This window comes from Canis lupus, chromosome 5 (genome assembly GCF_048164855.1).
Source record: "Canis lupus baileyi chromosome 5, mCanLup2.hap1, whole genome shotgun sequence".
NCBI lineage: Eukaryota > Metazoa > Chordata > Mammalia > Carnivora > Canidae > Canis > Canis lupus.
The window spans coordinates 79,011,847-79,038,275 of record NC_132842.1 but is presented as its reverse complement, the minus strand read 5'-3'; the positions used below and the strand labels follow the sequence as shown (position 1 = coordinate 79,038,275).

Below are 26,429 nucleotides of genomic sequence, written 5' to 3'. Positions count from 1 at the left end.
GGAAGCTGCTCTAGATGCCAAGTGTGTAGAACCAGAAGCAAATTGCAACAGCGGGCAGGAAGGAAGCAGCTGCTTCTCTGGGGGCTGGATATATAGAAGGGGGGGCTGATGGGACGAGGGGAGGGGAGGGAGAGGAAAATGAAGCCGACTTTGCCCAGCTGGGTGTTTGCCTATATCTCTACGGGGCGAGAGCTCCAGGCTACAGGACACAGAGATGCTGGGCTGCACCTGTTTTGCCCGAGATGTTAGCATGCAGGATACGGACCCGCTGCCTCATTTCTCCCCCTGTGCCACCTAACCCCCCTGCCCTGCCCCGCCCTCCATCCGAGCCCTCAGAGAAGCGCTGATTCACCCCCACTTGCTACGGGTGGGGGTGGGGGTGTCTCAGACATTCAGACGCCTCTGGACGCTCCAGCTGGTGTTCTGCATTTCCTATGTGATCTGGGCCAAGTCCCTTAGTGACAGTCTGCAGGAAGTCATAAAGAGCGGTCCTGTCATGATGTCACTGGATCCTCTAACCGTGCTCCCTATACACACATGATCTCATTCGATCCTCACGACAACTCTGCAAGATACGGTGAGTGCACCCACTTTACAGATGGGGAACCTGAGGCTGCAGAGACAGGTGGTGATTAATCTCCTAAGGTCACATGGCTAATCAGCGGAAGAACTGGAATTCAAACTAGAGTCTACTAAACTCCAAAGTTCAAGCTCTCCTATAATCCAAGGAAGTAGAACAGAGATGGTCACTATCCTCACTGTAGGGATAGGAAACTAGCTCAGAGAGGTCAAAGAACCGGCCAGGGGTTGCACATGTGGAAAGCGGCGGTGCCGGTATGCAAACCCATTTCTTTAGCCACTAACCCAATGCTTATGTTGCCAACAGAAAAATGAGGAGGCCCGAGTAGTCCACCTCAGAGGTTCCCTCCACCTGAGATACTTTTAAATTCTGGGTTAAGACAGGAGTCAGAAGGAGAATGGGTGAAAATAAAGAAGCAATTTGGTCTTACTGCTTTGTCTCACACTCCCTGCCTCAGGAAGCCAGAGTGGCTGCCCCAGCTCTGCCCTTTCAGCCTCATCACATCCCCCAGTGAAGGAGAGTCATTCAACAAACTGAGGGGCATTTCAACCCTTGGGGCTTGGACTGCCCAGACCTCACACTGACCCCCTCTTCCTTGAGGAGCACGTGTGCACAGTCTCTCCCTACACGAGGGGGAGGAGGGCAGCCACGCCCTGACCCACTCGCCCTCGTGGGCACCGTGACACACACACGAGTGGTCCCGGGGCAGAGGGTGAGCACACGAGCACAGTCGCGTCCTTCCAGTTCTTCCGCTGATTAGCCATGTGACCTTAGGAGATTAATCACCACCTGTCTCTGCAGCCTCAGGTTCCCCATCTGTAAAGTGGGTGCGCTCACCGCGTCTTGCAGAGTTGTCGTGAGGATGGAATGAGGTCATGTGCGTATAGGGAGCACGGTTAGAGGAGCCGGTGACATCACGGGGCGCTCCGGGGGTGGGGCTGGGGGCGGCTCCTCCCCCTACCCCCACCCCCACCCCCACACCCCCCTCCGCTCAGGGGCTCGCCCCGGGGGAGGAGCCAGCGTGGAGCCGCCGGCCGGGCAGCAGCAGCGAGCGGGCTTCCGCGCCTCCGCCACCCGCGGGACCGACATGGCCCACGAGCGTCCCGCCAGCGCCCTGGAGCCCGAGCTCGTGCAGCGGCTGCTGCTCTCCTGCCAGGAGGCCAAGAAGTCCGCCTACTGCCCCTACAGTCACTTCCCCGTGGGGGCCGCGATCCTCACTCAGGACGGGAGGATCTTCTCCGGTAAGGGCTCCCCGGTGCCCGGGCCCGCACCCCGGGGACGCTGGCAGCGCCCCTCACGCCCCTCACCCCCGCCTGCTGCCGGCCCGGACCTGGGGGTGCAGGTGCTGCTCAGATGCAGCGGCTTTTCAATGCTTTTCTCTTTTTAAGATATTTTATTTATTCATGAGAGGCACAGAAAGGGGGGGGGGAGAGAGAGAGAGAGAGAGAGAGAGAGAGAGGCAGATGTGGGACTCGATCCCGGGACCCCAGGATCACGCCCTGAGCCGAAGGCAGACGCTTAACCGCTGAGCCACCCCGGCGTCCCAACGACTTTTCAATTCTTAAGAGGACTGGGAAGCCAGAGGTGGGACGGGGAGGGAAGCTGAAAGGGGTGGTGGCCACAAGTCCCAGCGGGGAGGGAGAGGGCTGATACTTTCTGAGCCCACCCCCCCCACCTCCACCTGGTGGCACCTGCGGGTGGCATCAGCGAGTCCTCACCTCTCACCCACTCACCTCCGTGTGAGGCTCACGTTTCAATAAAGAAACTGAGGCCCAGAGAGGGTGACACGGCTTGCTCAAGGTCACGCGGGGGCACTGGTGGTGGAACCCAAGGCTGGCGTCCCCCAAACCCTGCTTTCTTCCCACCACCTACTGGGAGAGGAAAGAAACTCAAGAGCCCACGGCCAGCAGAGGGTGACTGGTTAGCGGGAGTTCCAGCCTCACAAGGGATCTTGGGGGAAAGAAGCCTGGCGAAGTTTAGGTGACCAGCAATAATGAGTGCTGGCCTGGGGAGGGCGAGAGTGCGGATGGTGGGAATGGGAGTCAGCACTGATCTGTTCCTAAGCTCCTCTTCTTTGGTTTGTTGGTTTTATAGAAAAACTTCCTTGAACAAAAGTTGAGACTTGTTTTTGCTAGGCTAAGAGGCATTCTCATTCAAAACAGTGGGGAGCAGGGTGAGGAAGTGGCCGGGGAAACCATGCCCCTCCCCACCACTCGGAGGGCAGATGAGGATTGGCACAGCGGGGACGGATGGGGACACCCAGCCCTGCTGCCCAGAATCCGCCTCTACTTGGCAATGACAGCTATTTAAAGGGACAGAGGTTCATGTGTGTACATCTAATCGATAACCTCCAGTGGGGAGCCACTTGCCCCCACTGTTGCTCAGCTGTGAGGCTGGCTGGGGGCCCTCATCTCCCCTTGTGTGGGGGCCCTCCTGGGCTCTCCTTGCTGTTCATGTTGTGTCCCATCGTTGAGGTTCTGTCCGGTTTCACGAATCACCTGGGTCTTCAACCTCTTTGAGCAGGAGAAGGAACTTTGAATGAGTGCTAGTATGTGAAAGGATAGTGAAGAATTTTGTCCATTGACCCTTATAACCCCTCAAGGCAGTTTTATATCTCAGGGAAGGAAACTAAGGCTCATAGAAGCTAAACACACCCAAGATCACAGAGCTGGGATTCGAACCCCGTGTTCCCCTGACTCCAGGTCAGCTATTCTGCAGGGAATCAAGATTCTTGGTGTGTCTCGTGGGAATTCAGGCCTGGCCTGGTGGCTCAGATGAGTATTAAATATTAACCACCGCCACAAACAATATTGCACCCCACACTGCCCCATGACTCCAGGGGCTTGACTGTGGAATCAGTTACTGGTTCTTTCCAATGATTCTTTGCATGGGTTCCTTCATCTAACAAATATTTGCTGAGCACCATGACATCCTAGATAATGTGCCAAGTACCAGGGATATTGCAATGGCAGAAATGACGTAGTCTCTGCCCCCATGGAGGTCCCTCCTCTTACACAGGTTATGGTTCGAAAGGGAAGCCTCCCAATGGCTATAGGAGTGAATGAATGAGGAGAGCAGGAGTGTGGCCTATTTAAATTGCAGGGAAGAACCCAGGTGTGCAGTGGGGATTTAGGGAGGCCCTCTGGGATGGGGTGAAGGCTCTGGACTTAGAGACTCCTGGGTTTGAATCCTGGTGCTGCTGTTTATCAGCTGTGATCCTGGGCATGACCCTTCACCCTAATGTGTCTCACACATTTGTAAACTGAGGGTCATGCACCCACCTTTCTGGATGGCTGTGAACAGAGCTGGTTTGCCTATACCAGCGTGACATCAGGGTCCTCCCTGATAGTTGGTGCCTGTGCTGATCAGGCATAGAATCCTCAGGTCGTGAGCTAATGCCTATAAAGCGATTAGCACAGTTTCTGCCCACAGGAAGGACGCCACAAATGGTGGCAGCTTCTTCTCCTTCTACTATTAGTGGTATTATTATATACATAGATAGTATTTGGAGGCAGATTGTGGAAGACTTGTGAAGGCCAACCATTGACACTGAGATTTGATGAGCTAGGAAATGGAGAACCAGGAATGTTATTAAGAAGAGTAACATGAGGGCAGCCTGGGTGGCTCAGTGGTTTAGTGCCGCCTTCAGCCCAGGGCATGATCCTGGAGGCCCAGGATCGAGTCCTGTGTTGGGCTTCCTGCGTGGAGCCTGTTAGTGTCTCTGCCTCTCTCTCTCTATGTGTGTCTCATGAATAAATAAAATCTTAAAAAAGAAAAAAAAAAAAAAGAAGAGTAACATGAAAGTAGAATTCAAAGTCAGTTAGCCTGACAGGTACTCAAGGAAAGCCAAGACAGAGGAAAGAGTGCCAGGCAGATGATGTCTGTCTTGCCTGCTGACCTGTCCACAGGGCCAGCCCATTGCCCAGCCTGTAATCAATCTGCCCTCAGTTAAAGCTTGTTGAATGTGTGAATGAGTGACTCGGACTCGGACAGTGGCAGGTGGAATGATGATGAAGGAAAGACCTGAGGGCAACTCTATGGGACAAGTGGACTGGACTTGGGGTGAGCAGTACTCGAATGAAGGAAAGGAATATGGTTCTAGATTGTTAGCTGGGTAGACCAGGGGAATGACGAGGCACTGGCCTAGGTGGGGAGCTGAAGGCAGAGATGAATGGTGCTGAGGACATCACGGGCAGGGACCAACAGGTACAGTGGATTGATTGATCATTCAGTGATTGATCATTCACTAAGCACTTCGTATGGAAGATCTCACAGCCACCACATGAAGGGAGACAACGAGCGTCACATGCATTGGTCAGCACTTTGAGTTGTAAGTGACAGAAACCAACCAGAACCATAATGAGCAAGGGTAGATCTTAGCTCAGGGACAGCTGGATCCAGGAACTCCAATGTCCCAATGCCTTTCTCTATCCTTCTGGGTGCTTGTTGCTTTCCCCTATCCCGTAGGTGGGCTTTCTACAGGCCTCAGGGAACGTGAGTGCAGGCAGCCTCTGGTTCACATTCTCACAGCCTCAAAAGCAGAGAGGCAAGAACTGGTTCCCACTAGCTGGAGACGGTAAAATTCCAGAGAAGGGCTCTGACTGGTCCATCTCCAATCACATGCACACCCCTGGGCAATCACTGTTGTCATGGTGGAGTAGTGTGATTGGTCCGGCTGGATCACACCCACATCTATTCCCCATAGGGGGGAGGGGGGTCACAAGAAGGAGGCTGGAGGTGCCAAAGCCGAAGTCAAACACAACTGTACCAATGAGATAACTGAGGCCATGCTCTTTGTGCTGCCCCTTGTCACAGGGTGCACATGCAGAGCCGGGCAGAGAGAGGGTGCTGGGAGAGGGGGACGAATGGAAGACATTTACCCGAATCCCTGGGTCTCCTATAGATGGGAAGGGAGGGCTTGGAGAGGAGGGGACCTAGAACAGTCAGGGGAAACCAGACGGGGCACCATGGGGGTGAATTAGAGACAATCAGGAGGCAGAGAGGGCGCAGCTGAATTTAGATGCTGTGAGCTTATAGTTTAGCGCCCCATGGGTCTGCCCAGTTCCGTGACTTTTCTCCAGCTGCACCAAAGGCCAGCCTCTGTGCAGTTTCCCTCCTCAGAGGCGGTTGGTGCCCCATTCAGTTGAAAAACAAGTCTGACGCCCTTGCTGTCACGATCTTGTCATAACGATCACTTCCCCTTGACCCTGGCCAGGGTCTCATGGCCCTCGAGCATGGGCCACCAGGATGGTGATTAATCACGATTAATCACGGCAACAGTTGCCTTCTGTGATTGCTGCAGGGAGAGGGGGAGAGGAAGAGCCCATTGGGGAAGGAAGAGCTGCGGTGTGTGGGGGGACACAGAGGAGATGAGGCAGCAGCGGGGGTGGGGGGCGGGGGGGGGTTGGCTGGGGCAGTGGAGTCAGCCCAGGGCAGCCAGTGCTTGTGCAATACCAGACGGGAGGTGGTGGAGGAGTCGAGGAGACCGCTCTTCACTGACACCTCCCAAGAGATGGGCAAGTTTGTCCTTGGGACAATGCTCTCTCTCCCTCACCCCCTCTCCCTAGAGGGACTTGAGCACCCTATAGGGGTAAAGCCACTTTACTGGATGTGGCTGTAATGAATTCTGGGAGGGACAAACCACATTTCTAAAAAGACACTTCAAGGTGTCCTGGGCACCTTGAATCCAGCTTGTCTTGGCTTTAACCTTTAAATCTGATCCTTCATCGTCCTCCCCAGACCAGCCCCTGGCTTCTCGATTGATTCCCCCATGGGCTACCCTTCTTATCCAGGACCGCTCTCCAAGCCTCACCCCTCTCCCCACAGCACCTCTCGGTGAGTCCAAGCAGGCATCTCTAACTGCCTTCCTGTCCCTCCAGCCCTCCTTACACCCACCACACCCTGTCCCCTCACCCCCACCCTCAGGCTGTGGTCACTCAAAAGCAGCTCATTACAAAGATAAGCTTCACACTAAAACCCCGGGACTCTGTAGTTGAGTTCGAATAGAATTCATATGTGTCATTGTGCGCTGCCTGTGCAGTGGGCAGAGGGAGGTAGGAAAGTGGAAAAAGTGTAGTATTTCTCGGAGCACGTGGACATGACATTTCTTTGGTTCAGTGATTCTCAAATATGGTCCCCAAGACCTGTGGTCGGAGCACCTCCCGGGAACTTACGAGAAATGTGAATTCTTGGGGTCTGACCCAGGCCTACTTGCAAGTAGAAACTCCAGGAAATCCCAGAAATCTCTTTTAAGAAGCCGTCCAGAAGATGACACCCGTGGGGTGAGTGTGGAAAGAATCGCTCTAACTGTACTAAGATCCCTCAAGAGGGAGTAGGCGCAGTGATTTCGAGCATTGCTCTTTTTCTCTGGTCGGCCAAGCCCAGATCACCTCCTTGGGCACTTCCTTCCTTGCCGATGCCCTGATAACATCTAACCCTCGCCCTACTGTTAGCACCAAACCAACTCTGAAACATGTCCTCGCTGAAATGCCACAGAGAAAAAGGACAGTCCTTTGTACCTGATGGGTCAGGAAGTGAGTCCAGGCTCCCCGCCAGCAGCCTCAGCATTAACCTTCTCTAAAATGGGGTTATAATAGTCTCTGCCCTATAGAGTTGTTAAAAGGGTCAACGACATAATACAGATGGAAGTATACCACGCCGAGTGCCAGGCAGATAAAAGAAAAACAATGAAAGCAAAGAATAAAAGAAAGCAGTTAGTAATAACAGCCCTGTCATCACAGTATTAGCCGGTCCAACCTTACAGTGGGTCCCTAACTTGGCACCACGCCGGTCTGTCTCTCGCGTGTGTTTTAGAGTGAGCAAAGGCGGAAACTGGGAATGGCATTGCTTTGCCTGGATGGATGATGCCCTATTCCGAGCTGAGGGAAGCAAAAAAAATGGTCTGGCCTTTGAGGATCACAGTACGTGACTAAGGGCTTTGTTCCTCTTTTTTTTTTTTTTTTTTTCTCCTCTCTCTATTTTTTAATAAGACCAGGAAATTCCCCTTGAATTTGCTAGAGGCCCCAAATAAAGTTATTCTTTTGTATCTCAGAGATCTAGCTCAAAGTAGGAAATTCTACTCCTTGGTTATAAAGTAACTGAGAGCCTGGCTGGCTTCATTGTTCCAGACCCCAGTGGCACTGCAAGCAGAGTCCCTGCCCTCAGGAAGTTTACCCCTGTGACAGGGGAATTAGACAATAAAGACATTTCTTTCAGGAAAGTGTTAAGCACAGTGATGAAAATTAAAGCAGGATAAGTGGATTGAGAGGGTGGGAGGCCGGGGCGGGGAGGCAACAATTTGAGATAAGGTAGGCAGGCTTCTCTGGGGAGGGAACATCTGAGCAGGGACAGGAGTAGGGTGGACCATATGCACATAGGGGAAAAGCATTGCAGGCAGTGGGAACAGCCAGTGCGAAAGGCCATATGGCAGGAGAGTCCTTGGCGTCCTTGAAGAACAGCTGGCAAGCCAGTGGGCCTGAAGAGCAAAAGGAGATGAATCCAAGAGGTAGACAGGTTGGGACCAGATGATGTGGGGCCTTGTCGTCCTGGAAAGGATTTCAGAGTGCCTGGAGCATAGAGGCAGGGCCACACCTTGTCTAGAAGGTAGGTGCTCAGACACACCGGCCTACCAAAGCCTTGCTTTTACTATTTTTAAATTTTATTAATTAACAGATAGGGTTTTATTAGTTTCAGAGGTAGAGCTTAGTGACTCACCAGCTGCATATAACGCCCAGTGCTCATTCCATCAAGTGTCCTCCTTCATGCCCATCGCCCACTTACCCCATCCCCCTACCCACCACCCCTCCAGCCACCCTCCGTTTGTTTCCTAGAGTTAAGAGTCTCTTATGGTTTGTCTCCCCCTCTGATTTCATCTTATTTTATCTCCACCACCCAAACCTTGACTTTTGTGCAATTAATAACAGCAGCTGGCCGCTGCTGAGCACTAGCTCTGTGCCAGGCTTTGTGCTAATTGCTTTACCTGTGTGATCTCAACTCATTCTCACCAGAGTCCTCCGAGGGAAGTACGATAGCTTTCACTTTATAAATGAAGATACTGAGCCTTTAGTGTCTTCCCCGGCTTCTCGGAGTCAGTAGGGCAAAGGGTCCCAGGGCAGAACAGACCCTTGGGGCTCTTTCTGCCAAGCTCCTTCTGAGCAGTGGGCTGTGGGAGTGGGTTCTCTTCTAAAACAATCTCTCTTCCTTAACTGGCCCTTTGAAGTTTGTACCCCCCAATTAAGGACGGTTTCTCTATATGAGGGCGTTCTGAATTTCAAATGCAGACACAGGCAATGGTCCTGGGCAATAAGCTTTCTGCAAAACCCCAAGATTTATGTGAATCATGTTTAACAGGGAGAGTGCCCCTGAGTCAGGGACGAGACAGGGCTGGGATGCTTGCCGGACAGAGAATGAACTGGGGGGGATAAGGCTAGCAAGGATCTCACGTAACTCTAGGAAAGGCAGAAGTCAAATGCAGCCAGACCAGAGTCAGCAAAGATGGGCAGACCAGGCAAAGGCATATTTAGAGGAAGTCATTTCAGGCAGGCATCAGGAACGTGGCTGGGGAAACTGGGTGGGGAGCAAGACAGCTGCATTCATTTATTCATTCAACTTTCATTGACCTCAGGAGAGGGCCAGGCGTCCCGGCAATAGTGACTCACATGTGAATGTGAACAAATGCTTGGCCAAAGTCAAAAACATTTGGTGTTTGATAAGTGTCAGCCATAACTTTCAGGGCTGCAACTCCCTCATCACTCCTTGTCCCATATCCCAGCTGTCCTGACTTCTGTGTGGTTGGAAACAATAGATATGCATGCAGACTGTTTCAGACAAAAGGAGGGTGTATTGGCTCCTAAAACTGTGGGAAGAGCTGGTGTGTAGCTGGGCCTCAAGGGTAACTGCACCAGGCCAGACTCTTTTCTGGCCATCTTTCATCTCATCTCCATCTGTTCTTCTGACTGTCCATTACATTGTCCCCAGACGGGCTCCTCCATGATGAATAGAAACCAGGCTATCAGGGGTGCCCAAGGCCACACTAAGTCTCTCCGAGAGGAACTGAAGTTCCTGCACAGAGAACTCTGACTGGCCCAGTGTGGGTAAGGTGCCAGCTCTGACGGGCCCAGTGAGTTAGGTGTACACTCTCAGACCAACAGAAAGGTCTTGTAAGACAAGATGGCAACTCCCATTTGAACTTCGTAGGGGAATGGGGACAGGCCAGTCTGGTGACATCCATTCTTCTCCATCAGTTGGACGTGAATGCCTGTGATCTTGAGAACCATGATGATGACTAATGGATTAAGTGATTAACTGAACCCCTCCTAACACGTCTGTGTAAATTATGCAAGAACAGAAAATTCCGTGGGGAAAATACACAAGAAAATAATGACCAATTTCCAAATTTGATGACTACAAGAGGAGCCAAATCCTGCATAATCGCATAGAAAAAGGGAGTGCCAGAGCACCTAGGTGGCTCAGTGGTTGAACATCTGCCTTCGGTTCAGGTCGTGATTCCGGGGTCCTGGGATCCCTCCAGCATCAGGCTCCCTGCATGGAGCCTGCTTCTCTCTCTGCCTATGTCTCTGCCTCTCTCTCTGTGTCTCTCATGAATAAATAAATAAAATCTAAAAAAAGGGTGGGAGGAGTGCCATAGGTAAGGAACAGCCTCAGGTGATGAGAAATACAAACATAGTGGCTCGAACAAGATGGCTGCTTGCTTCTCTCATCTAACAGACCAAGGGCGGACTGAAGTCCTGGGCATATGGACCATTCTGCTCTGCTGTGTTCCACAGGCTTGTTCAGGACATCAGATTCCTTCTGTCTCGATATCCTGCCATCCCCCTAGAGTGGTGTCCACATCCATGTGTTCAAAACTACCACACGTCATCACATCCATGTTCAAGCCCCTGGGGAAGGGAAAGATGAAGTGGGGAACAAGCCATGGCCGGATCGAAATGTCATCTGGAAATTGCACCCGTCATTTCCACTCATATCTTATTGGCTAAAACTACAAGACTACACAAAATTTTGAGTCAGTCAAAATTTTTTTTTTAATTTTTATTTATTTATGATAGTCACAGAGAGAGAGAGAGAGAGACAGAGACACAGGCAGAGGGAGAAGCAGGCTCCATGCACCGGGAGCCCGATGTGGGATTCGATCCCGGGTCCCCAGGATCACGCCCTGGGCCAAAGGCAGGCGCCAAACCGCTGCGCCACCCAGGGATCCCGAGTCAGTCAAAATTTTGAGGGAGTCTGGGATGTGGTCTCTCGCTGGGTAGTCACATGCCCCACTCAACTCAGATGGCTACTCTTGGGACAGTGAACCCTGGGAACAGTTAGTGTTTGTCACAGGACTGCCTGTGGCCTTTAAGTATCTGGGTACTTCCTTCTTTCCCTTTTTCTTTTTTTTTACATCCTTCTTTCCACACATAGGACCCACTTACCACCTTCCTAAGGGAGGCAACCCGAAGTCCCACCCAGTCACTGCATGCAGCTCTGAGAGCAGGGTTTTGGGGCTCCTCAGTCTCCTTCCTGAAGTGCAGATATGGTCCTGCTGGCCGAGTGGCCTGAAAACTAGAAACTAATCACCCACTCCCCAGCTCATACTCACTCCCCCAGTAGTCAGTGTGGAGTAGGAGCAGTTGAAAGAGTAGGAAAGAATAACCATCATCAACTCTCCCAATAGGAAAAGGGAAGAACAAGGAAACACACAGTGGCCACCAATCCGTGCAGTTATCAATCCTGCTGGGCAAGACGTGTGAAGACTCCTTGCCCTGGCACACACTCTGTCTTCCCTTTCTGCTCTGGGGGTAACCCCCTGTCTGCTGTGCACGGGGGCCCCAGCCTTTGTCTTCTAGGAGCTTTTTCCTTGACTATCCTAACCTTAGCTATACATCTGATGTGGGTTTTAGGGAAGATGCCCTCCTCGGGGGTACACATCTCTCTCAACTCCCTTCTGATGATAGGGTTTTGGGGACCCAGGAGCTCCTTTCAGTAGTAAACAGTCACAGGATTTTTACAGGCTGGACTTTTGGCTTCTCTAGCTAGACGATTCTATGAAAAACATAGAAACCTTCTGGTCTATTTGCTTCCAGTCATTTCTGTACAGGAGTACCATACCCAGAGGTCCTTTCTGGCCATGGTTCTTTAGCCTGCCAACTCCCTTTTTTACTAACTGGCTTCCCTGCCTGGGCCATCCCTGTTGTGTCATTTTTTTAAAAATCTTTATTATTATTATTATTTATTTATTCATGACAGACAGAGAGAGAGAGAGGCAGAAAGAGAAGCAGGCTCCATGCCGGGAGCCCGACGTGGGACTCGATCCCGGGACTCCAGGATTGTGCCCTGGGCCAAAGGCAGGCGCGAAACCGCTGAGCCACCCAAGGATCCCCTGTTGTGTCATTTTGATGGTGGCTACCTTGAGGCCCCAGAACAATAGACTGAGTGAGAAGGTGTCACCCTTCATCAGATCTTTGCTACGGGGCTGAATCCCAGGGTCAGGTTAGAAAATCCTCATGGTAGGTAGCACAATCTGCTTTCCAGGTTATTGCAGGGTGGGGCTTTACCAAATAATCTGCCACAGAGTAACAAGGGCCACCAGCTTGCCCCCGGGCCATGTCTGTATTTTCTCATTCATGTTGCCCAACTGCTAAGCCAAGGCCATGTGCTTTAGAAGTTTTTTGTCAAAGCTGTATCTCACTCTCAGTCCCAATTTCTCTATTAGTTAGGTCTAGGTTAAGCTACTATAACAAAAAATCCCAAAATACAATGACTCCAGCATGAATTGTTTATTCTCACATAACAACTCAGAGTAGGCAGTTGTACCCAGGGAAATAGATAACTCAGCTCTGCTCCATGAGTTGGACCAGGGTCCCAAGTACCTTCTATCTTGTTGCTTCTCCATCCCTATGACCATAAACCACGTGGTCAGAGCTGTCCCACCTCCTGTAGAGCATAAAAGAAAGAGAGTAAAAGGCAATCAATCTTTTAACCAAAAATGTGATCCAGAAGTTTCCTACCTCATTTTGGGCCACGTTCCACTTAGTCACCTGGCCGTACTTTGCTGCAGGGGAATCTAGGAAATATGGTCTCTGGCTGAGCAGTTATGTGTGAAGCGTGAAGGGGAATAGGGGCCACTTTTAAGACCTAAAGGAAGAAGAGGAGGGGCACCTGGGTGTCTCAGTCTGCCTTCAGCTCAGGTCATGATCTTGGGGCCCTGGGGTGGAGCCCCTCCCTGCTCAGCAGGGACCTTGCTTCTCCCTCTGTCCCTCCCCCCACTTGTGCATGTGCACTCTCTCATTCTCAAATAAATAAAATCTTAAGAAAAAGCAGAAAGGAGAAAATAAATCCTGGGGAATAATTGATGTTTCTGCCTCAGAGAGAAAGGCAAGCTATGAAGAATGAGGGAGATCACATCCTGACGGTCGTTTGGGATGGGGGGCCACCCTCTGTGGCCATTACCTCCCTGAAAATGGGGAGTTTGTTAGTCAGCCAATCTGGTTATGCCAGTGTTTTGTATCCTGGAACAGGCTTTGCCCATTGTCCCCCAGGGACACTACTGAAAGGGACACTGGGGAGGACTCCCTGTGGGCCTTGCCACCTTAGCAGCCTGCCTCCCATTGGAGGGCTGGGATTGCCTGAAGGCTTACACAATCACAGACACCTTTTGCAAAGCTTGGGAGTTCCTTGTTGGTTTTGACGGTTTGTTTTGCAACACGACTCACATAGGACTCACGTGAACTCTGAGAGTTAGTAAACACCACCAAAAATTTTGCCCAGGCCCAATCGTTGAACATTCTGTCTCATAGATCCAGGGCTGGAGCTCTCCTCATCCTCTTAAGCCTTGACATCTCTCTTGGCCTTGATGTTTGCTGGGGAGCTAGGGCTGGGTTCGTCTCCTCTGCTCTGCTGCCCTTGCTCCCAGGCTGTGCTTCAAGACAGAACTCATTGGATGAGTGACAGGCATGGGGTTTCTGGGAAAGGTCCTACAAGGGTGAGGTTTCTAGGAAGCGCCACGGCAGCAGCAGGTCATGGAGTCTCCTAGCGCTTCCTGTCAAAGTGCCCTGAGTAATAGGGCCCTCCCTGAACTGGAAGTGGGGCAACCTCTTACTCAACACCAGCTATGGGAAATGTTGTGCTAGAAATGCCACTGGGTTCTCCTCTCTTCTCAGGGTGCAACATAGAAAATGTCTGTTACCCGCTGGGCGTCTGTGCAGAGCGGACAGCCATCCAGAAGGCCATCTCAGAAGGGCACAGAGAGTTCAGGGCAATTGCTATCTCCAGGTAAGTGGAAGGAAGGGCAGGTTGCAGCTGTACTCATCCATCTAGTCCGCCAACACTCACCACACAAGTGTTATTCAGCCGTTCATTCATCCAACCTATGTATTCTGTACTTCCTATGTGCCAGGCACCATCGGGCTTGGCGGAATGCTGAAGATAAAGAGACAAATCAGAAGTGGACTCTGCCCTCAGGGAGCCCACAGAGCAGGCAAACAAGCAAGGCACCTCCAGCTCAAGGGCAGGTGTGCTTCTTGTTCTAATAACAGCACAAACTACGACAGGATGCCTACAAGACACAATAGAAAGGCAGCATAGAAACCTAAAACTGGAGGGAACTAAAAGTCACCTGGTATAGATTCCCTGGCCACTGCCCCATTTTACAGATGAAGAAACTGAGGCCCAGAGAGGTTGAGCAACCTTCCTGGGAATTCATGGCCAAGCTGGGACAAACCCAGATCTCCGGAGTCTCCCTCTGGGCTCATTCCACAACACCATGCTGTGCCAGGAAACCAAACACTCTTCCCTTCTGGGATCCCTCACTGGGAGAGGGGGCTACTATACTTGGCATCACCCACTTCTAAGTGCCAAGTACTAGGCTTCAAAGACAAGCTGGGGAGGGTGACAGCCAGGTAAACCTGGGTTAGGGTTCACACGAATCAGATTCCAGCCCAGGGCCTGGCTGAACAAATGTACCAGCTCTGTCTACATGCCCCAACATAAAAAGTGCAAACCCTCACAGGATGTTCATTGAGTTCTCATTGGCTCTGAACCCAGGCTCAGTGGCTTTAGGATTTGAGCAGGTAAATGGGCTCTTTTACCAATTTGGACCCTGTTACGCTTCCGATTTAATGGCAGATTGCTCTTGTGTGTCCCTTTGCATTGTCTCAGAATTTCCTCTTATTATTATTTTTTAAAGATTTTATTTATTTATTTTTTTTTTTAAGAGAGAGAGTGTGAGTCGGGGAAGGGCCGAGGGAGAGGGAGAGAGAATCTCGAGCAGATGCCCTGCCGAGCATGAAGCCCGACATGGGCTTGATCTCAAGACCCTGAGATCATGACCTGAGTTGAAATCAAGAGTCGGATGCTTAACCGACAGAGCTACCCAGGCGCCCCTGAGAGGGATTTTTCTTAGCAAATTAATGGTGCAGGCCACAGGAGAGTGACTGCGTGGCTGACCAAGCGTTGGTCTTTTGGGATGGGATGTCCGGATGCAAGCAGCAGAAAGGTAGGGGCCTACCTACCTAGCGCTAGGCCCACGGAGGCTGGGTGATAGAAACAAGCCCCCATGTCTTTGTAAGATCCTAACCTTGGCCTCCATCTGGCCCCCAAGTGGACCAGGTTATTGAAGATTATTTTCCTGAGTGATTGGAGCCAAGGAGCGCTAACGGAGAAGGGCCCAGCTTCCCAGAGCCCTCCCCGTCACCACGGTGTGTCCTGGCCTCCCTTCAGCTTTGGGAGGAATAAATGAGGCCATGCTGAGAACATTTTGTGCCGATGAGCAGAGCTCAGGATGTGGAATACACTTAATTTACAAGCGGGGAGGTGGGAAATAACTCAAATACAAAGCTGATCCAAGAAAATAATGATATTCTGGGTGAAAAAGAGGCCAACGTCAACAAAAAGGATAATGGCACGGTAGCTTTGTTCTGTTTAGAATGTTCTAAACGAAAGGCTTTTTTCTCCTGGTCATTATCTACTTTTAAAAAGGACTGGGTATTGCTGGCGATGATTAGCAAATGTCCTTATTTACATAAAACCTGCATTTTTCTAGCACCCAACTGCTCTGCTCTAGGGATTCAGCAGTGCACCAGCATCCTTGAGCCAGAAATGCGGTCATTATTGAGCTAATGACTTGTTAAATTGGGAGCGTGGGTTTACAGGATGAGTGGAACGTGCCAGCTCCCTTGTTAACACTGATGGGTGTGAACGGTGTCGGAGAGCCCCTTTGAGATCTCCAGGATGCAGACTGTCGAGCCCAGGATGGGGTTCTGCTAACGGGGAGCTAAGCTTGTCCCATGGGGGCCCCAGTGAAGGCATCCAAGGCGATAGGTTTCCAGCCCGTCGCGTCTGATGAGTCTGGCCCCAGCGTGTGACCAGAAGCAGCACAAAGCACAGAAGCTGTGGATCCAGCACAAGGCAGGAGGGGTAGGCGTCCTGCTGCACCCAGCGCGCTCTGGGATGCGTCTTCCTCCAAGCTTTTGATTCTCACTCTCAGCAGGAATGTTGAGTAATGGTTAAAAACCTTGGCTCCTGGGGTTAGTGAGACCTGGTTTCAGATCCCGCTCCACCGTTGCCCAAGGATCCGAGCTCAGCTTTTCATCTGTAGAGTGAAGGAGAGTAACACCTGCCCCCTGGGCTGTCGTGAGGGCACAGGAAGTGATTTTTGTAAAGGTCCTAGGACAAAGTATGCAACAAATTAAAACTATTGTTTTAACCTTACCCTTATGATTTTTGCGAGCTACTTAACTACCAAAGGCAGAGTCTACAGATTCTGGGTTCAAGTCCTGGTCCTGGCATTTACGAGCTCTGTGACCTTGGGCAAGTCATGTCATCTTTCTAAAAAAAAAAAAGAAGTAGGTTTTTTTTATAGGTTTTTCACGACCTATAACGTGAGGGTGATAAGAATATCTACATAGCCCCTACCTTATGGAGTTGTTAGGGGAGTAAATGAGTTCTTGTACCTAAGGTCCTCAGCACAGTGCCAGGCACAGAGAAGTGCATTATAAGGGTGAGCCAGTATTGTTATCATGTAGTCTCTCAGCCTAACAGCTAGGGTGCCTGGGAGCAATTTCTTGTGACTTTTGAAGCCTAAGCCAAATCCAACTCCCCAGTGGAACGCATGCTCACCCCACCCCCTGGGAGACCCTAATGTGGGTCACCTTGTCCAGGGAACTGTCCTTTGGACAGTTGGCCATGCATGTCACAAGATTGAGAAGGGAAGTGGTGAGCTTGGCAGAGACCAGATTATACAGGGCCTTACAGGTCATGGAAGGGAGGTTGAATTTCACTCAGCACCTCTCCTATGGTCTTTTTTATTGTTGTCGTTTTGGTAAAGATTCATTTATCTATTTTAGAGAGAGACAGAGTGGGGGGAAGGGCAGAGGGAGAGCATCTAAAGCAGACTACCCCCTGAGCATGGAGCCTGACATGGAGCTCCATCCCACAATTCTGAGATCAAGACCTGAACTGAAATCAAGAGTCGGATGCTTAACCAAGTGAGCCACCCAAGTGCCCCCATCCTCTCCCAGGGCCTTCACCTATAGTCTTCCTGTGTTGGGGTATTAACATGCAGATTTTATGTCCCCTTGTAGACAGTAAGATCCCTGAAGGCAGGCATTCTCTGATTGGTCTTTGTTGCTCCTTTCCCATGACTGCCTAGCATGGTCAACATCTGTAGAAAAAAGTAAAAACACAGAATCCAGCCTCCGAGGAGCTTACGGAAGGCTGTGGCTGTAACACCTGTCGCCTGGTAATCATAAGGGTTGATTTGGTTCGGTGTGCATCCTGGGCAGGGGTCCTCACTCTCTCATGCCGCCATTGGCTGGGAGCATGCTCAGAGAAGACCCACCTTTCCGTGGAGCAGAACCTTTCTTTGGAATCCCACATATAAAAGGAGTTATCATGAGAATTCAATAAAATAACACCATCACTGTCTCTCCCTTCAGCTGCTTTATGCAATTCATACCATCTGTGTCTGTCTCCACTTGATGCATTGTTAATTGGTTTGTTGTTGATTATCTGGCTCCTCTCACTAGTCAAAAACTCCTGAGTGCAATGAGTTGTGTCTGTTTTGCTCACTGCTGTATCCCCAGCACCGACAGTGCCTGGCATGATAAGCTGCCAATAAATATTTATCAATTAAAATAAGATAATGCATTTAAATGCTTTGCAGGATGCCTGGAACCTTCTAGGCACATATTAAATACAATCATTGTCAAGATACATAAGTGAACTTTATTATATATAAATTATATATGATAAATCTGTATATGATGAAGTATTAAAATTATGACCGAGCTTATATGTGTAAAGGAACAAGTGCCCAGTAGTATCGGCAATAGTGATAGCGCAGAGCATTCTAAAGTGTGCAAAGCCCTTTGTGCGTTTTATCTCATTTTATCTTCTAGCATTCCTACAAAGTAGGCGACATGATTCCCTACATTTTGCAGGCAAAGAAATGCACGTTGGATGGGTTAAAATGACTTGGTTAAAGGCACATATGATTAGCAAAAGGAGGAGCGGACCAAAACCCAAAATTGAAGCCCTGTGCTGTTACAGAGATTTCACAGAGCGGGGGGTCCAGAAGAGCAAGGATGTTGGCAGTAGCTGGCATAACCTCTCATGCTCCAGCAGGCTTGACAGTTCCTACTGTTAAATTCACCTTCTTGAAGCGCTACCCTTTATCCTGCTCAAAGCTAGAGGACTGCCTGCAGTGCCTCCATTCTGAGAGGCAAGCCCTTAGCTATGTCTCCTGTCTAAACAGGAGATGCAGAGAGCCCATTTTTCTCTTTGACTCACAGGTCTTTTTTTTTTTCAAGCCACAGGGCCCTTGCACATATCATTCCCTTTGCCTGCAGCACAGAAAACCACGAGGCTTCAGTCTAGCACCTTCGTTAGTTACTTCAGTTCACTGAATCTGTTTTCTTGCACATAAATGGTCATTCTGACACTCAGGTTGCACTGAGAATTCAAAGAAATAATGTATAATGTATATCGAGTGCTTGGCACCTAGTAGGTGCTCACTAGTGGTGACTTATGGGCTCTACATTTCCTCCAAAGACCAGACCAAATGCCACCTCCTCCACAAAAATATTCCCTATTGTTCCTCAGTCAGAGATTGTCTCTTCTTACTGTACATTCCAAACACATTTTGTTTATTTTTTTAAAGATTTTTATTTATTTATTCATGAGAGACACACAGAGTGTGAGAGAGGCAGAGACACAGGCAGAGGGAAAAGCAGGCCTCTTGCAGGGAGCCCGACATGGGACTAGATCCCTGGTCTCCAGGATCAGGCCCCGGGCTGAAGGTGGCGCCAAACCGCTGAGCCACCCAGGCTGCACAACACATTTTGTTTAAAATAAGAACTCATCTAGTTGCCTACTTGTCCACTGGGCTGAGCAAACTCCTAAAGGTAGAGACAAATTCCTCTTAACCTTTGTGTCCCTGGAGTGTGGGTAACAGTAAGTGCTCACTAAACATTTCCCAAATGCTCTGATGAAAACAACATGCCATGGGGTGCCTGGGCAGCCCAATCTGTTAAGTGTCTGCCTTTGGCTCAGGTCATGATCCCAAGGTCCCCTCATCAGGCTCCCTGCTCAGCGGGGAGCCTGCTTCTCCCTCTCTCCCTGGCCCTCCCCCTACTTGTGCACTCTCTCTCATTCTCTCTAAAATAAGTAAATAAATAAAATCTTTTTAGAAAAAGAAAAAGAGGAACACCTGAGTGGTTCAGTGGTTGAGCGTCTGCCTTCAGCTCAGAGCGTGATTCCAGGGTCCTGAGATCAAGTCCCACACTGGGCTCCCCGCAGGGAGCCTGCTTCTCCCTCTGCCTGTGTGTCTGCCTCTCTCTATGTGTCTCTCATGAATAAATAATTTTTAAAAAGAAAAAGAAAAACAACATGACTGCCCATGGCCTTGCCCCTTGGAAGTGTAAAAAGCCACCTTGTATTTCTTCTGAGCCTCCATGACACCATGTGTCTGTGAATTGGAAACTGTGTGTGTGTGTGTGGAGGGGGTTGACTTCATGTGGAGCTGGGGAGGGACTCAGGGCCTGAATTTCAGCAGTTGTCCTCATGCCTCAGAAGAGACGGATCACCTTCAATTCTCTGTTTCCACAGTGACCTGCAAGATGACTTTATCTCACCATGTGGGGCCTGCAGACAATTCATGAGAGAGGTAAGCACCTTGACTTTCTGGAAAGGTAAACCAGGTGCCTTCCTGCCTTCCCAGGCCTTGGGAGCAAAGCCAGGCTGCCAGCCAGGACACACAGCTAGTGTCCTGTGTGTCCTGTTGGCCCACATCTGAGCCTTCCCAAGCTGGCATGAATCACTGGAAATTATTCTTTCATATGACAGCTTCTGGAGTGAGTATCTGTGTGTGCTGAGCACTGAGCTAGTGCAGGGGAGACAGCAGTGCAAAGACAAGCCAGACCCTGTCCTCCTCATAGGTCATAGACTAGCGCAAGAGACAGACGACCAAAAAGGAGCAAAATAGAGTTTCTGAGTAATGAGGGCTATGGAGAAAAGAATGCAGAGAAAGGAGTCAGAAGTCAACAGACATTGGCCCAGGGCAAATCCAGCCACACCCATTCCTTCACATTTTGCAGGTACCCATTTTGACCCTACAACAGCAGAGCCCAACCATTACAACAAAGTCCTTCTGTCTGCAGAGCCTAAAATATTTCCTATCTGGCCCTTTACAGAAAAATAGTTTGCTACCTGCTGCTAGATGGTCAGAAAGGGCTTGTCTTTTTTTTTTTTTTTTTAGATTTTATTTATTTATTCATGAGAGACAGAGAGGCAGAGACACAGGCAGAGAGAGAAGCAGCCTCCCTGCGGGGAACCCCTTGCGGAACTCAATCCCAGGACCCCAGGATCATGACCTGAGCTGAAGGCAGATACTCAACTGCCAAGCCACCCAGGCACCCCTGGAGGGCGTCTGTCTTTGAGGATGGCATTGGAGCAGAGATATAAATAATAAAAAATGAGGCAGACAAAGGTCTAGAGAAGGAGATTTCCAGGCAAAGGAACCAGCAAGTTTAATCCCCATACACTTGGTGAGTTTGATTAAGTTGTAAGAGGGCCAAAGAGGCTAGAACACAGTGAGGGGGGGCGGGGGGGAATGATGGGACAGGGCCCTATAGGCCATGGGACAGAGGGTACACTGTAATCTAAGAACAAAGGGAACTGAATTGTACCCTTGAAAATGGTTAAAAGTGGGGGCACCTGGGTGGCTCAGTAGTTGAGCGTCTGCTGTTGGCTTAGGTCATGATCCCAGGGTCCTGGGATTGAGTCCTGCATCGGGCTTCCTGCAGGGAGCCTGCTTCTCCCTCTGCCTGTGTCTCTGCCTCTCTCTCAATCTGTGTCTCTCATGAATAAATAAATAAAATCCTTAAAAAAAAAAAAGTTAAAAATGGACTCAATGAGTTCTTAATCTGGACTCAGTGGAGGTTTTGTTTTATTTTTTTATTTTTATTTTTTTTTTTTAGGTTTTGTTTTAATGAGTAAATGTACATTTTGGGAAGGGGGGCATCAGTGGCTTTCACAGACTCTCAAAGCCATCTGTGTCCTCCAGAGTCCCCAAAAGGTTAAAGCCACCATCTTGGAGAATCCCACAGGCTCCTGAGCTTGGATGTGACATCATCATCCCTCCTGAACACAGTGTCTTACTTCATCCCCACCCCAGGCTACAGGCGAAGTGGGACCCGTTACCCCCACTTCCCAGAGAAGTAAGATGACCTGCTGCAGGACGTGCAGCCAGATGGTGGAGAGCTGGTATTCATGGCCAGTTCAGGCTTGACTGCAAGGCCCACGCTCCTCACAGCTGCCTCCCTGCCTTTGTGGTTCTGTAAACGAGACAGATTTTCTTCAGCCATAGAGGAGACATAATGGTGCTTTGCAGAATAGGAGCTGCTTGTTCCATGGAGGCTTCTGCTTTTGGAGTTGTTTAAATCCAGGGGAACAGGTTGTTTCCTTTCCTTTGCTTTTGTGCCTTGGGGTTTCAAAGCATCTGCTGAACATGCAGACAGCTCCATTGTTTTTCTGCTTCTTGCCAGGCCTGCAAACCAGACAGGGTTAGCAGAACACATTTCCCCAATTCAGATGCAAATGTCACCATAAAGGCACTGAATTCACAATAGGGACTGCAGGGCACTTTAGAGGGGCAGAAAGGGCTGCCCCGCACCTTGTCATGTCCAAGGCCCTATGAGGAATCCACGTCAGGGTTTCAGGGAGCCAGGGAGTTGGCACCCGAGGCCCTGGCTTGGTCCAATGGCTCATTGCTGTTTTCTCCAAACAGATTAGATGTTGGCAAACGAGAGGTGACTGAAAAAGCTGAAGGAGGGAGACACAAAACCAAAACCAAAATGCAAATAACAAGACAAAGCTTGGGGGCAGGGGACCTGGGACTCAGACTCACCAGCACCAAGATTTCACCCATAGCCTCAGGCAGAGCCTGCCAAGCAGAAAAATCTCCTTCCTTAAAGCATTAATTAAAAAAAAAAAAAAAAATCCAGGGATGGGTCGTACCCAGTAATAATGTAGTGATTCAAACAAGTTGGAAGAACAGCAGGCTGCAGGCCGGAGCGGTCACTAACCAGCAGAGAGGCCGTACGAAGGGCTTCCCTCACCTGAGCACCTGCTACGTGCCAGGCACTGCGCACAAGTGCCTCCGTCCATCGTGATTCCCATGGGCAGAGCCCTGGTTTGCTGACTCCAGCCCCGGAGCTCCGCATGGCGCACACCTGCCTTCCTACCTGGCACCTTCTTCTGTTCATTTTTTTTTTCCTTCTTCTGTTCTTGAAGCCATTCCACACATCAAGACACTGAGCCCCAGGGGGTCGAATCATTTGCCCAAGATCAAACCGCAAGCAGGTGGTAGCTCCTGAAAGCGGAAGAGGATGGGGAGATAGATTTCTTCTTTGTTGGCTTCACCCTCCTAAGCCTAAAATGGGGGTAATGGTAGCAGAGAGTGAAATCCTGCGTGGGCAATACCTGGAGGGTAGTGAGGCAGGTGTGCATCCGCTCATGCTTGGGAGGAGTAGAGGGGGTGCTGTAAGGAAGCTTGTTGCAGCAGGAGGAGGTCTGGCCCTGGGGCGGGGGGTCGATACTATTCCTCTAAAGCCCCAGGTGAGTCTCTCAGCACAGAACAGAGCGCTGACTGCCCTTCACACATGCTGAGCACCATGCTGGTGCTGTCGACAGGAGGCCTTTTGCTGGCTCTTTCCTTAACTCGCTGGTCCAGGTGTGATTCTTGTCATCCCCATTTTACAGATGAGAAAACTGAGGCACAGAAAGAACCATTAGACAGCTAGAGCCTCACCCCTCCATCACGCGGCCTCCCTCACACTGGCTTTGCTTCTTTTCCAGTTTGGCAGCAACTGGGTTGTCTACATGACCAAGCCGGATGGCACGTATGTTGTCAGTACAGTGCTGGAGCTGCTACCTGCCCCCTTCGGGTCCATAGGCTGGCAGAAGGTCCAGTGAAGGTTGGGAAACAGCCACAGCCTGGAAGAGCCTGGCTTTCCGTGCGTACCTAAGGGGATTGCTGCCCAGAGAACTCGACGAAGATGTTCTCACAGACCTGGAGACATCTGCCAAGCGGGCTGGGCTGGGCAGAGATGGCTCTTCCAGGTTACACAGTCAAGCACGGCGGTCTTCACTGAAGCGATAAAAGGTTTCACTCTGGCCCGGGCCAGCATCCCTCCTTGCAACCCACCTTGTCCTTCCCGGGACAGGAGCACCTATCCCTTCCTTTCCTTCCTTCGGGGCCCTCTTTAAAATTCCAGCAAGTCTGGACTGCTTCCCCGTCAGCCTTCCCAAGGTTCTATCCTGTTCTGAGCAACTTTTCTAATTATAGACAACACAGAACATCTGACTTGGGAGTGCGCATTTTACTGTCTCCATTGTTGTTTGCAAGTTTTAGGGCGACTGGGTGGGTTTGTCTTTATACAAAGACCTGGGCACTCTCTGCTGGGGGAGAGGGGAACTATGTACCCTTTGGCGTGGAGAGCTGAGCTTTTAGGCTCCTTCCTCCTCCAGGTGGGAGGCCCCTCTGGGCTGGGCCACACTGCCAATGGCCATTTCTAGAGTTTGTTTGGGGCTCGGGGTAGACCAGAGCACCAGAGCTGTCCACCTCTCCATGGTTATATCTGAGAGATTGCAAAGTCTAAAGGGAAAAAAAAAAACAAAGTCTAAAGGGAAAAGCATGAGTTTGTCTAGACAGGATAGAAATGTATCTCTGAAGACTGTGTGCCAAGTACTTTCATATGGACTCTCTTTATTTAAAGTGCTCACCAACTCAAGGTATCTCCCCCTTCTTGCAGATGAGGGCACTGGACTTCAGAGACATTGAGTGACTTGCTCTAGGACTATGGCAAAGCTCAGACCCGAATCCAGGTCCCAAAGCTCCCACCGTGGCCTAGAAATAGTGCATGATCTTTGCCTCGAGCTGTGCTGAGGCGTGTAACACATATGAAGCCATATGTGAATCCCCACTCATCAAGCTCAAGGTACCAGTGAGCAAATCGAAGCTCAGAGAGGTAAAGTCGCTTGCCCAAAGCCACACAGCTAATATGTGGCCGAGCTGGAATTTGAATCTGGTCTGTCCGATTGCAAGTGTTTTTTCCATTCTCCCACAGCTGATGTTTGGCTGCCTTTGTATCTTTTACATGGCAAATAGTGCAAAGTGAAAGATGGATAAGAAATAGCCTCTGCCCTTGAAATAACTCACAATCTGACAGGAAGAGAGGTGTAAACAGGTCAAATGCACAGAAATATATATGGTGATCCAGGCAAGTACCAAGTGCAAGGTGGGTGCAGCGGAGGTGCCATGCTGCCTTCTAGGGTGTGAGGAGGCTCAGGGAGGGGACTATTTCATTGATGCATTGGTTATCAAACATTGTCTTCATGCCTCTGTCTCTCAGAGTCTCTCTCTTTCTCTCTCTCTCTCTCTCTCTCTCTCACACACACACACACACAGAATGAGGAAGGGGAGGACTGAGTAAGGAAAGGAGACAGGCTGGCCCTCTAGAGGGGGCTGATGGCTCTGGGTGTCCTCCCTGGAAGCTGGCCTTGGAACCAGCCTCACTGGCTGGGGTAAGAATAGAGCATAGATTTCCGAGGAAAGAGGAAGGTTGCTGGGGACACAGGAAGTGGACAGGTAAGTCACCCCTTCCCTGTGAGTCCTTTCTACTCAGGTCCGAAGTGCATGCAGGTGTTGCTGTCTGGCTTTGCCACCACACACCCAGACCTACCTGCCGCCGTCTTCGGAGGCAGGAAGGTGATCCCAGCATTGCTGCACGGCACAAAAGTCGACTCTGCCTTTCTTTCGAAAGGGTCATTGGGGTCTTCAGCACAGTCTTCTGAATATTCTCAGCAAAGCGAGATGAAGAAGGAAAAAAAGACAAAGTTGGAAGAAAATACACCAAGACGTTAACATCTGTTAAAATTCTGGTCGATGGGAATCTCGATTTGTCATTTGTTTTCTCTGTACACATCTGAATTTTTTAAATTTCCAAAATGGTTTTAAAAATTTAATAAGAAAAAGAAAAGGGAGAGCACAATGGGTTTCCACTTTGGAGCTGGACAGCCTCCAAACTGTGTGGCTTTGGGCAAGTTGTTCCATTGCTCTGAGACTCAATTTCCTCCTCTATAAGACAAAATGATAGCGTCCACCCCATGGAATTGTTGTGCAGATGAATGAAATCATGAGTCCCGTGGTGGGCCCTCAATAAGCTCGTCTGATAAAATCAGCCATTACTTTTATTAAAGGTGACAAATGTCGGTCCTTTGAGGATGGATTTGATTTTTACCAACAAGCTGATCTATCCATTCCTTTAACAATCATTGATCAGATGCCCACTATATTCTAGGGCTGGAGCCAGGTCCTGGGGATGCGGCAGTGAATAAAACAGATAAAATCCTACCTGCATGGAGCTCTCAGCCTATCAGTGGGAAAATGAGATCTAAAGATTATAGTACTTCATGACCCAAGTGTCACCAAGGGGGAAGACAGCGATCTGGGAGCAGCAGGAGTGGAGCTTGCCTGAGGAGGGGAAGGCAGCGACAATAATGGGAACAGAACCTGGGGAGGAGCAAAGAACGAGGACTGCCTGAAGCGCTAAGCCCAGGGTTCCTATACTTGGCGGAAACAGACTGGGGAACTTAATCCTGAAGGATTCCAGAATTATTTGAACGCTGTCACCCATTTGGTTAGAGAGAGGCTGGGATGTTTGTTTAAAATAAAAGGACTTTTAATTACTTGTCCCCTGTTGTGAGGACCTATAATTTCAGAGCAGCACATGCTCGGTTATTCAGAGCTGTCTGTGTTTTTTAGGACTGTAAAGCAGAGTCCCAGATTCCCATGGAAAAAAATAGAAGCATGGATTTATTTCTGCTGCTTTTGCCAGCTGCTGCTAATTGCTTATGTAAAATACAAGATTCTTTAGGATTTCCTTTCAGCAGGGAGGAAAGCACAGCTATAATTGACAGGCACTAGGGGTACTTTGGGTGCCTATGTTAGAAACAAAGCTAGAAAGTGCTATTCAAGAATAAATAATGGAGGGGCACCTGGGTACCTCAGTGGTTGAGCATCTGCCTTTGGCTCAGATCGTGATCCCGGGATCCTGGGATCCTGGGATCGAGTCCCCCATCAGACTCCCTGCAGTGAGCCTGCTTCTCCCTCTGCCTGTGTCTCTGTGTGTCTCTCATGAAGAAATAAATAAAATCTTTAATTTAAAAAGTGGAATGGCCTGGTAGTTCTCTCGCACACACTTAGTATTTTGTGCATGGCTAGGAGCACAGAAAGAAGCACGGAAGGAACATCCAATCTGTTAACATTGTTTTTGAGGGGTAGAGTAGG

At 49.9% G+C, this 26,429-nt stretch overlaps 1 protein-coding gene across 1 annotated transcript; it reads left to right on the top strand.

Moving 5' to 3' along the window:
• The first annotated feature begins 1,577 nt into the window (after nucleotides 1–1,577).
• CDA (cytidine deaminase) lies at nucleotides 1,578–23,444 on the top strand. The gene is made up of 4 exons (XM_072828030.1): nucleotides 1,578–1,821; nucleotides 13,744–13,855; nucleotides 19,688–19,745; nucleotides 22,937–23,444. Exons 1-4 carry the CDS (start codon nucleotides 1,668–1,670, stop codon nucleotides 23,051–23,053), a joined length of 441 nt encoding a protein of 146 aa, XP_072684131.1. The 5' UTR covers nucleotides 1,578–1,667; the 3' UTR covers nucleotides 23,054–23,444.
• Nucleotides 23,445–26,429: the final 2,985 nt, after the last annotated feature.

What these genes read in the sequence shown, in the direction of transcription:
- CDA (XM_072828030.1), top strand. Translation starts at nt 1,668, where the DNA reads ATGGCCCACGAGCGTCCCGCCAGCGCCCTGGAGCCCGAGCTCGTGCAG. An exon ending in GGACGGGAGGATCTTCTCCG is followed by an intron (nt 1,822 to 13,743) that starts GTAAGGGCTCCC and finishes CTCTCTTCTCAG; the next exon opens with GGTGCAACATAGAAAATGTC. An exon ending in GCAGACAATTCATGAGAGAG is followed by an intron (nt 19,746 to 22,936) that starts GTAAGCACCTTG and finishes CTTCTTTTCCAG; the next exon opens with TTTGGCAGCAACTGGGTTGT.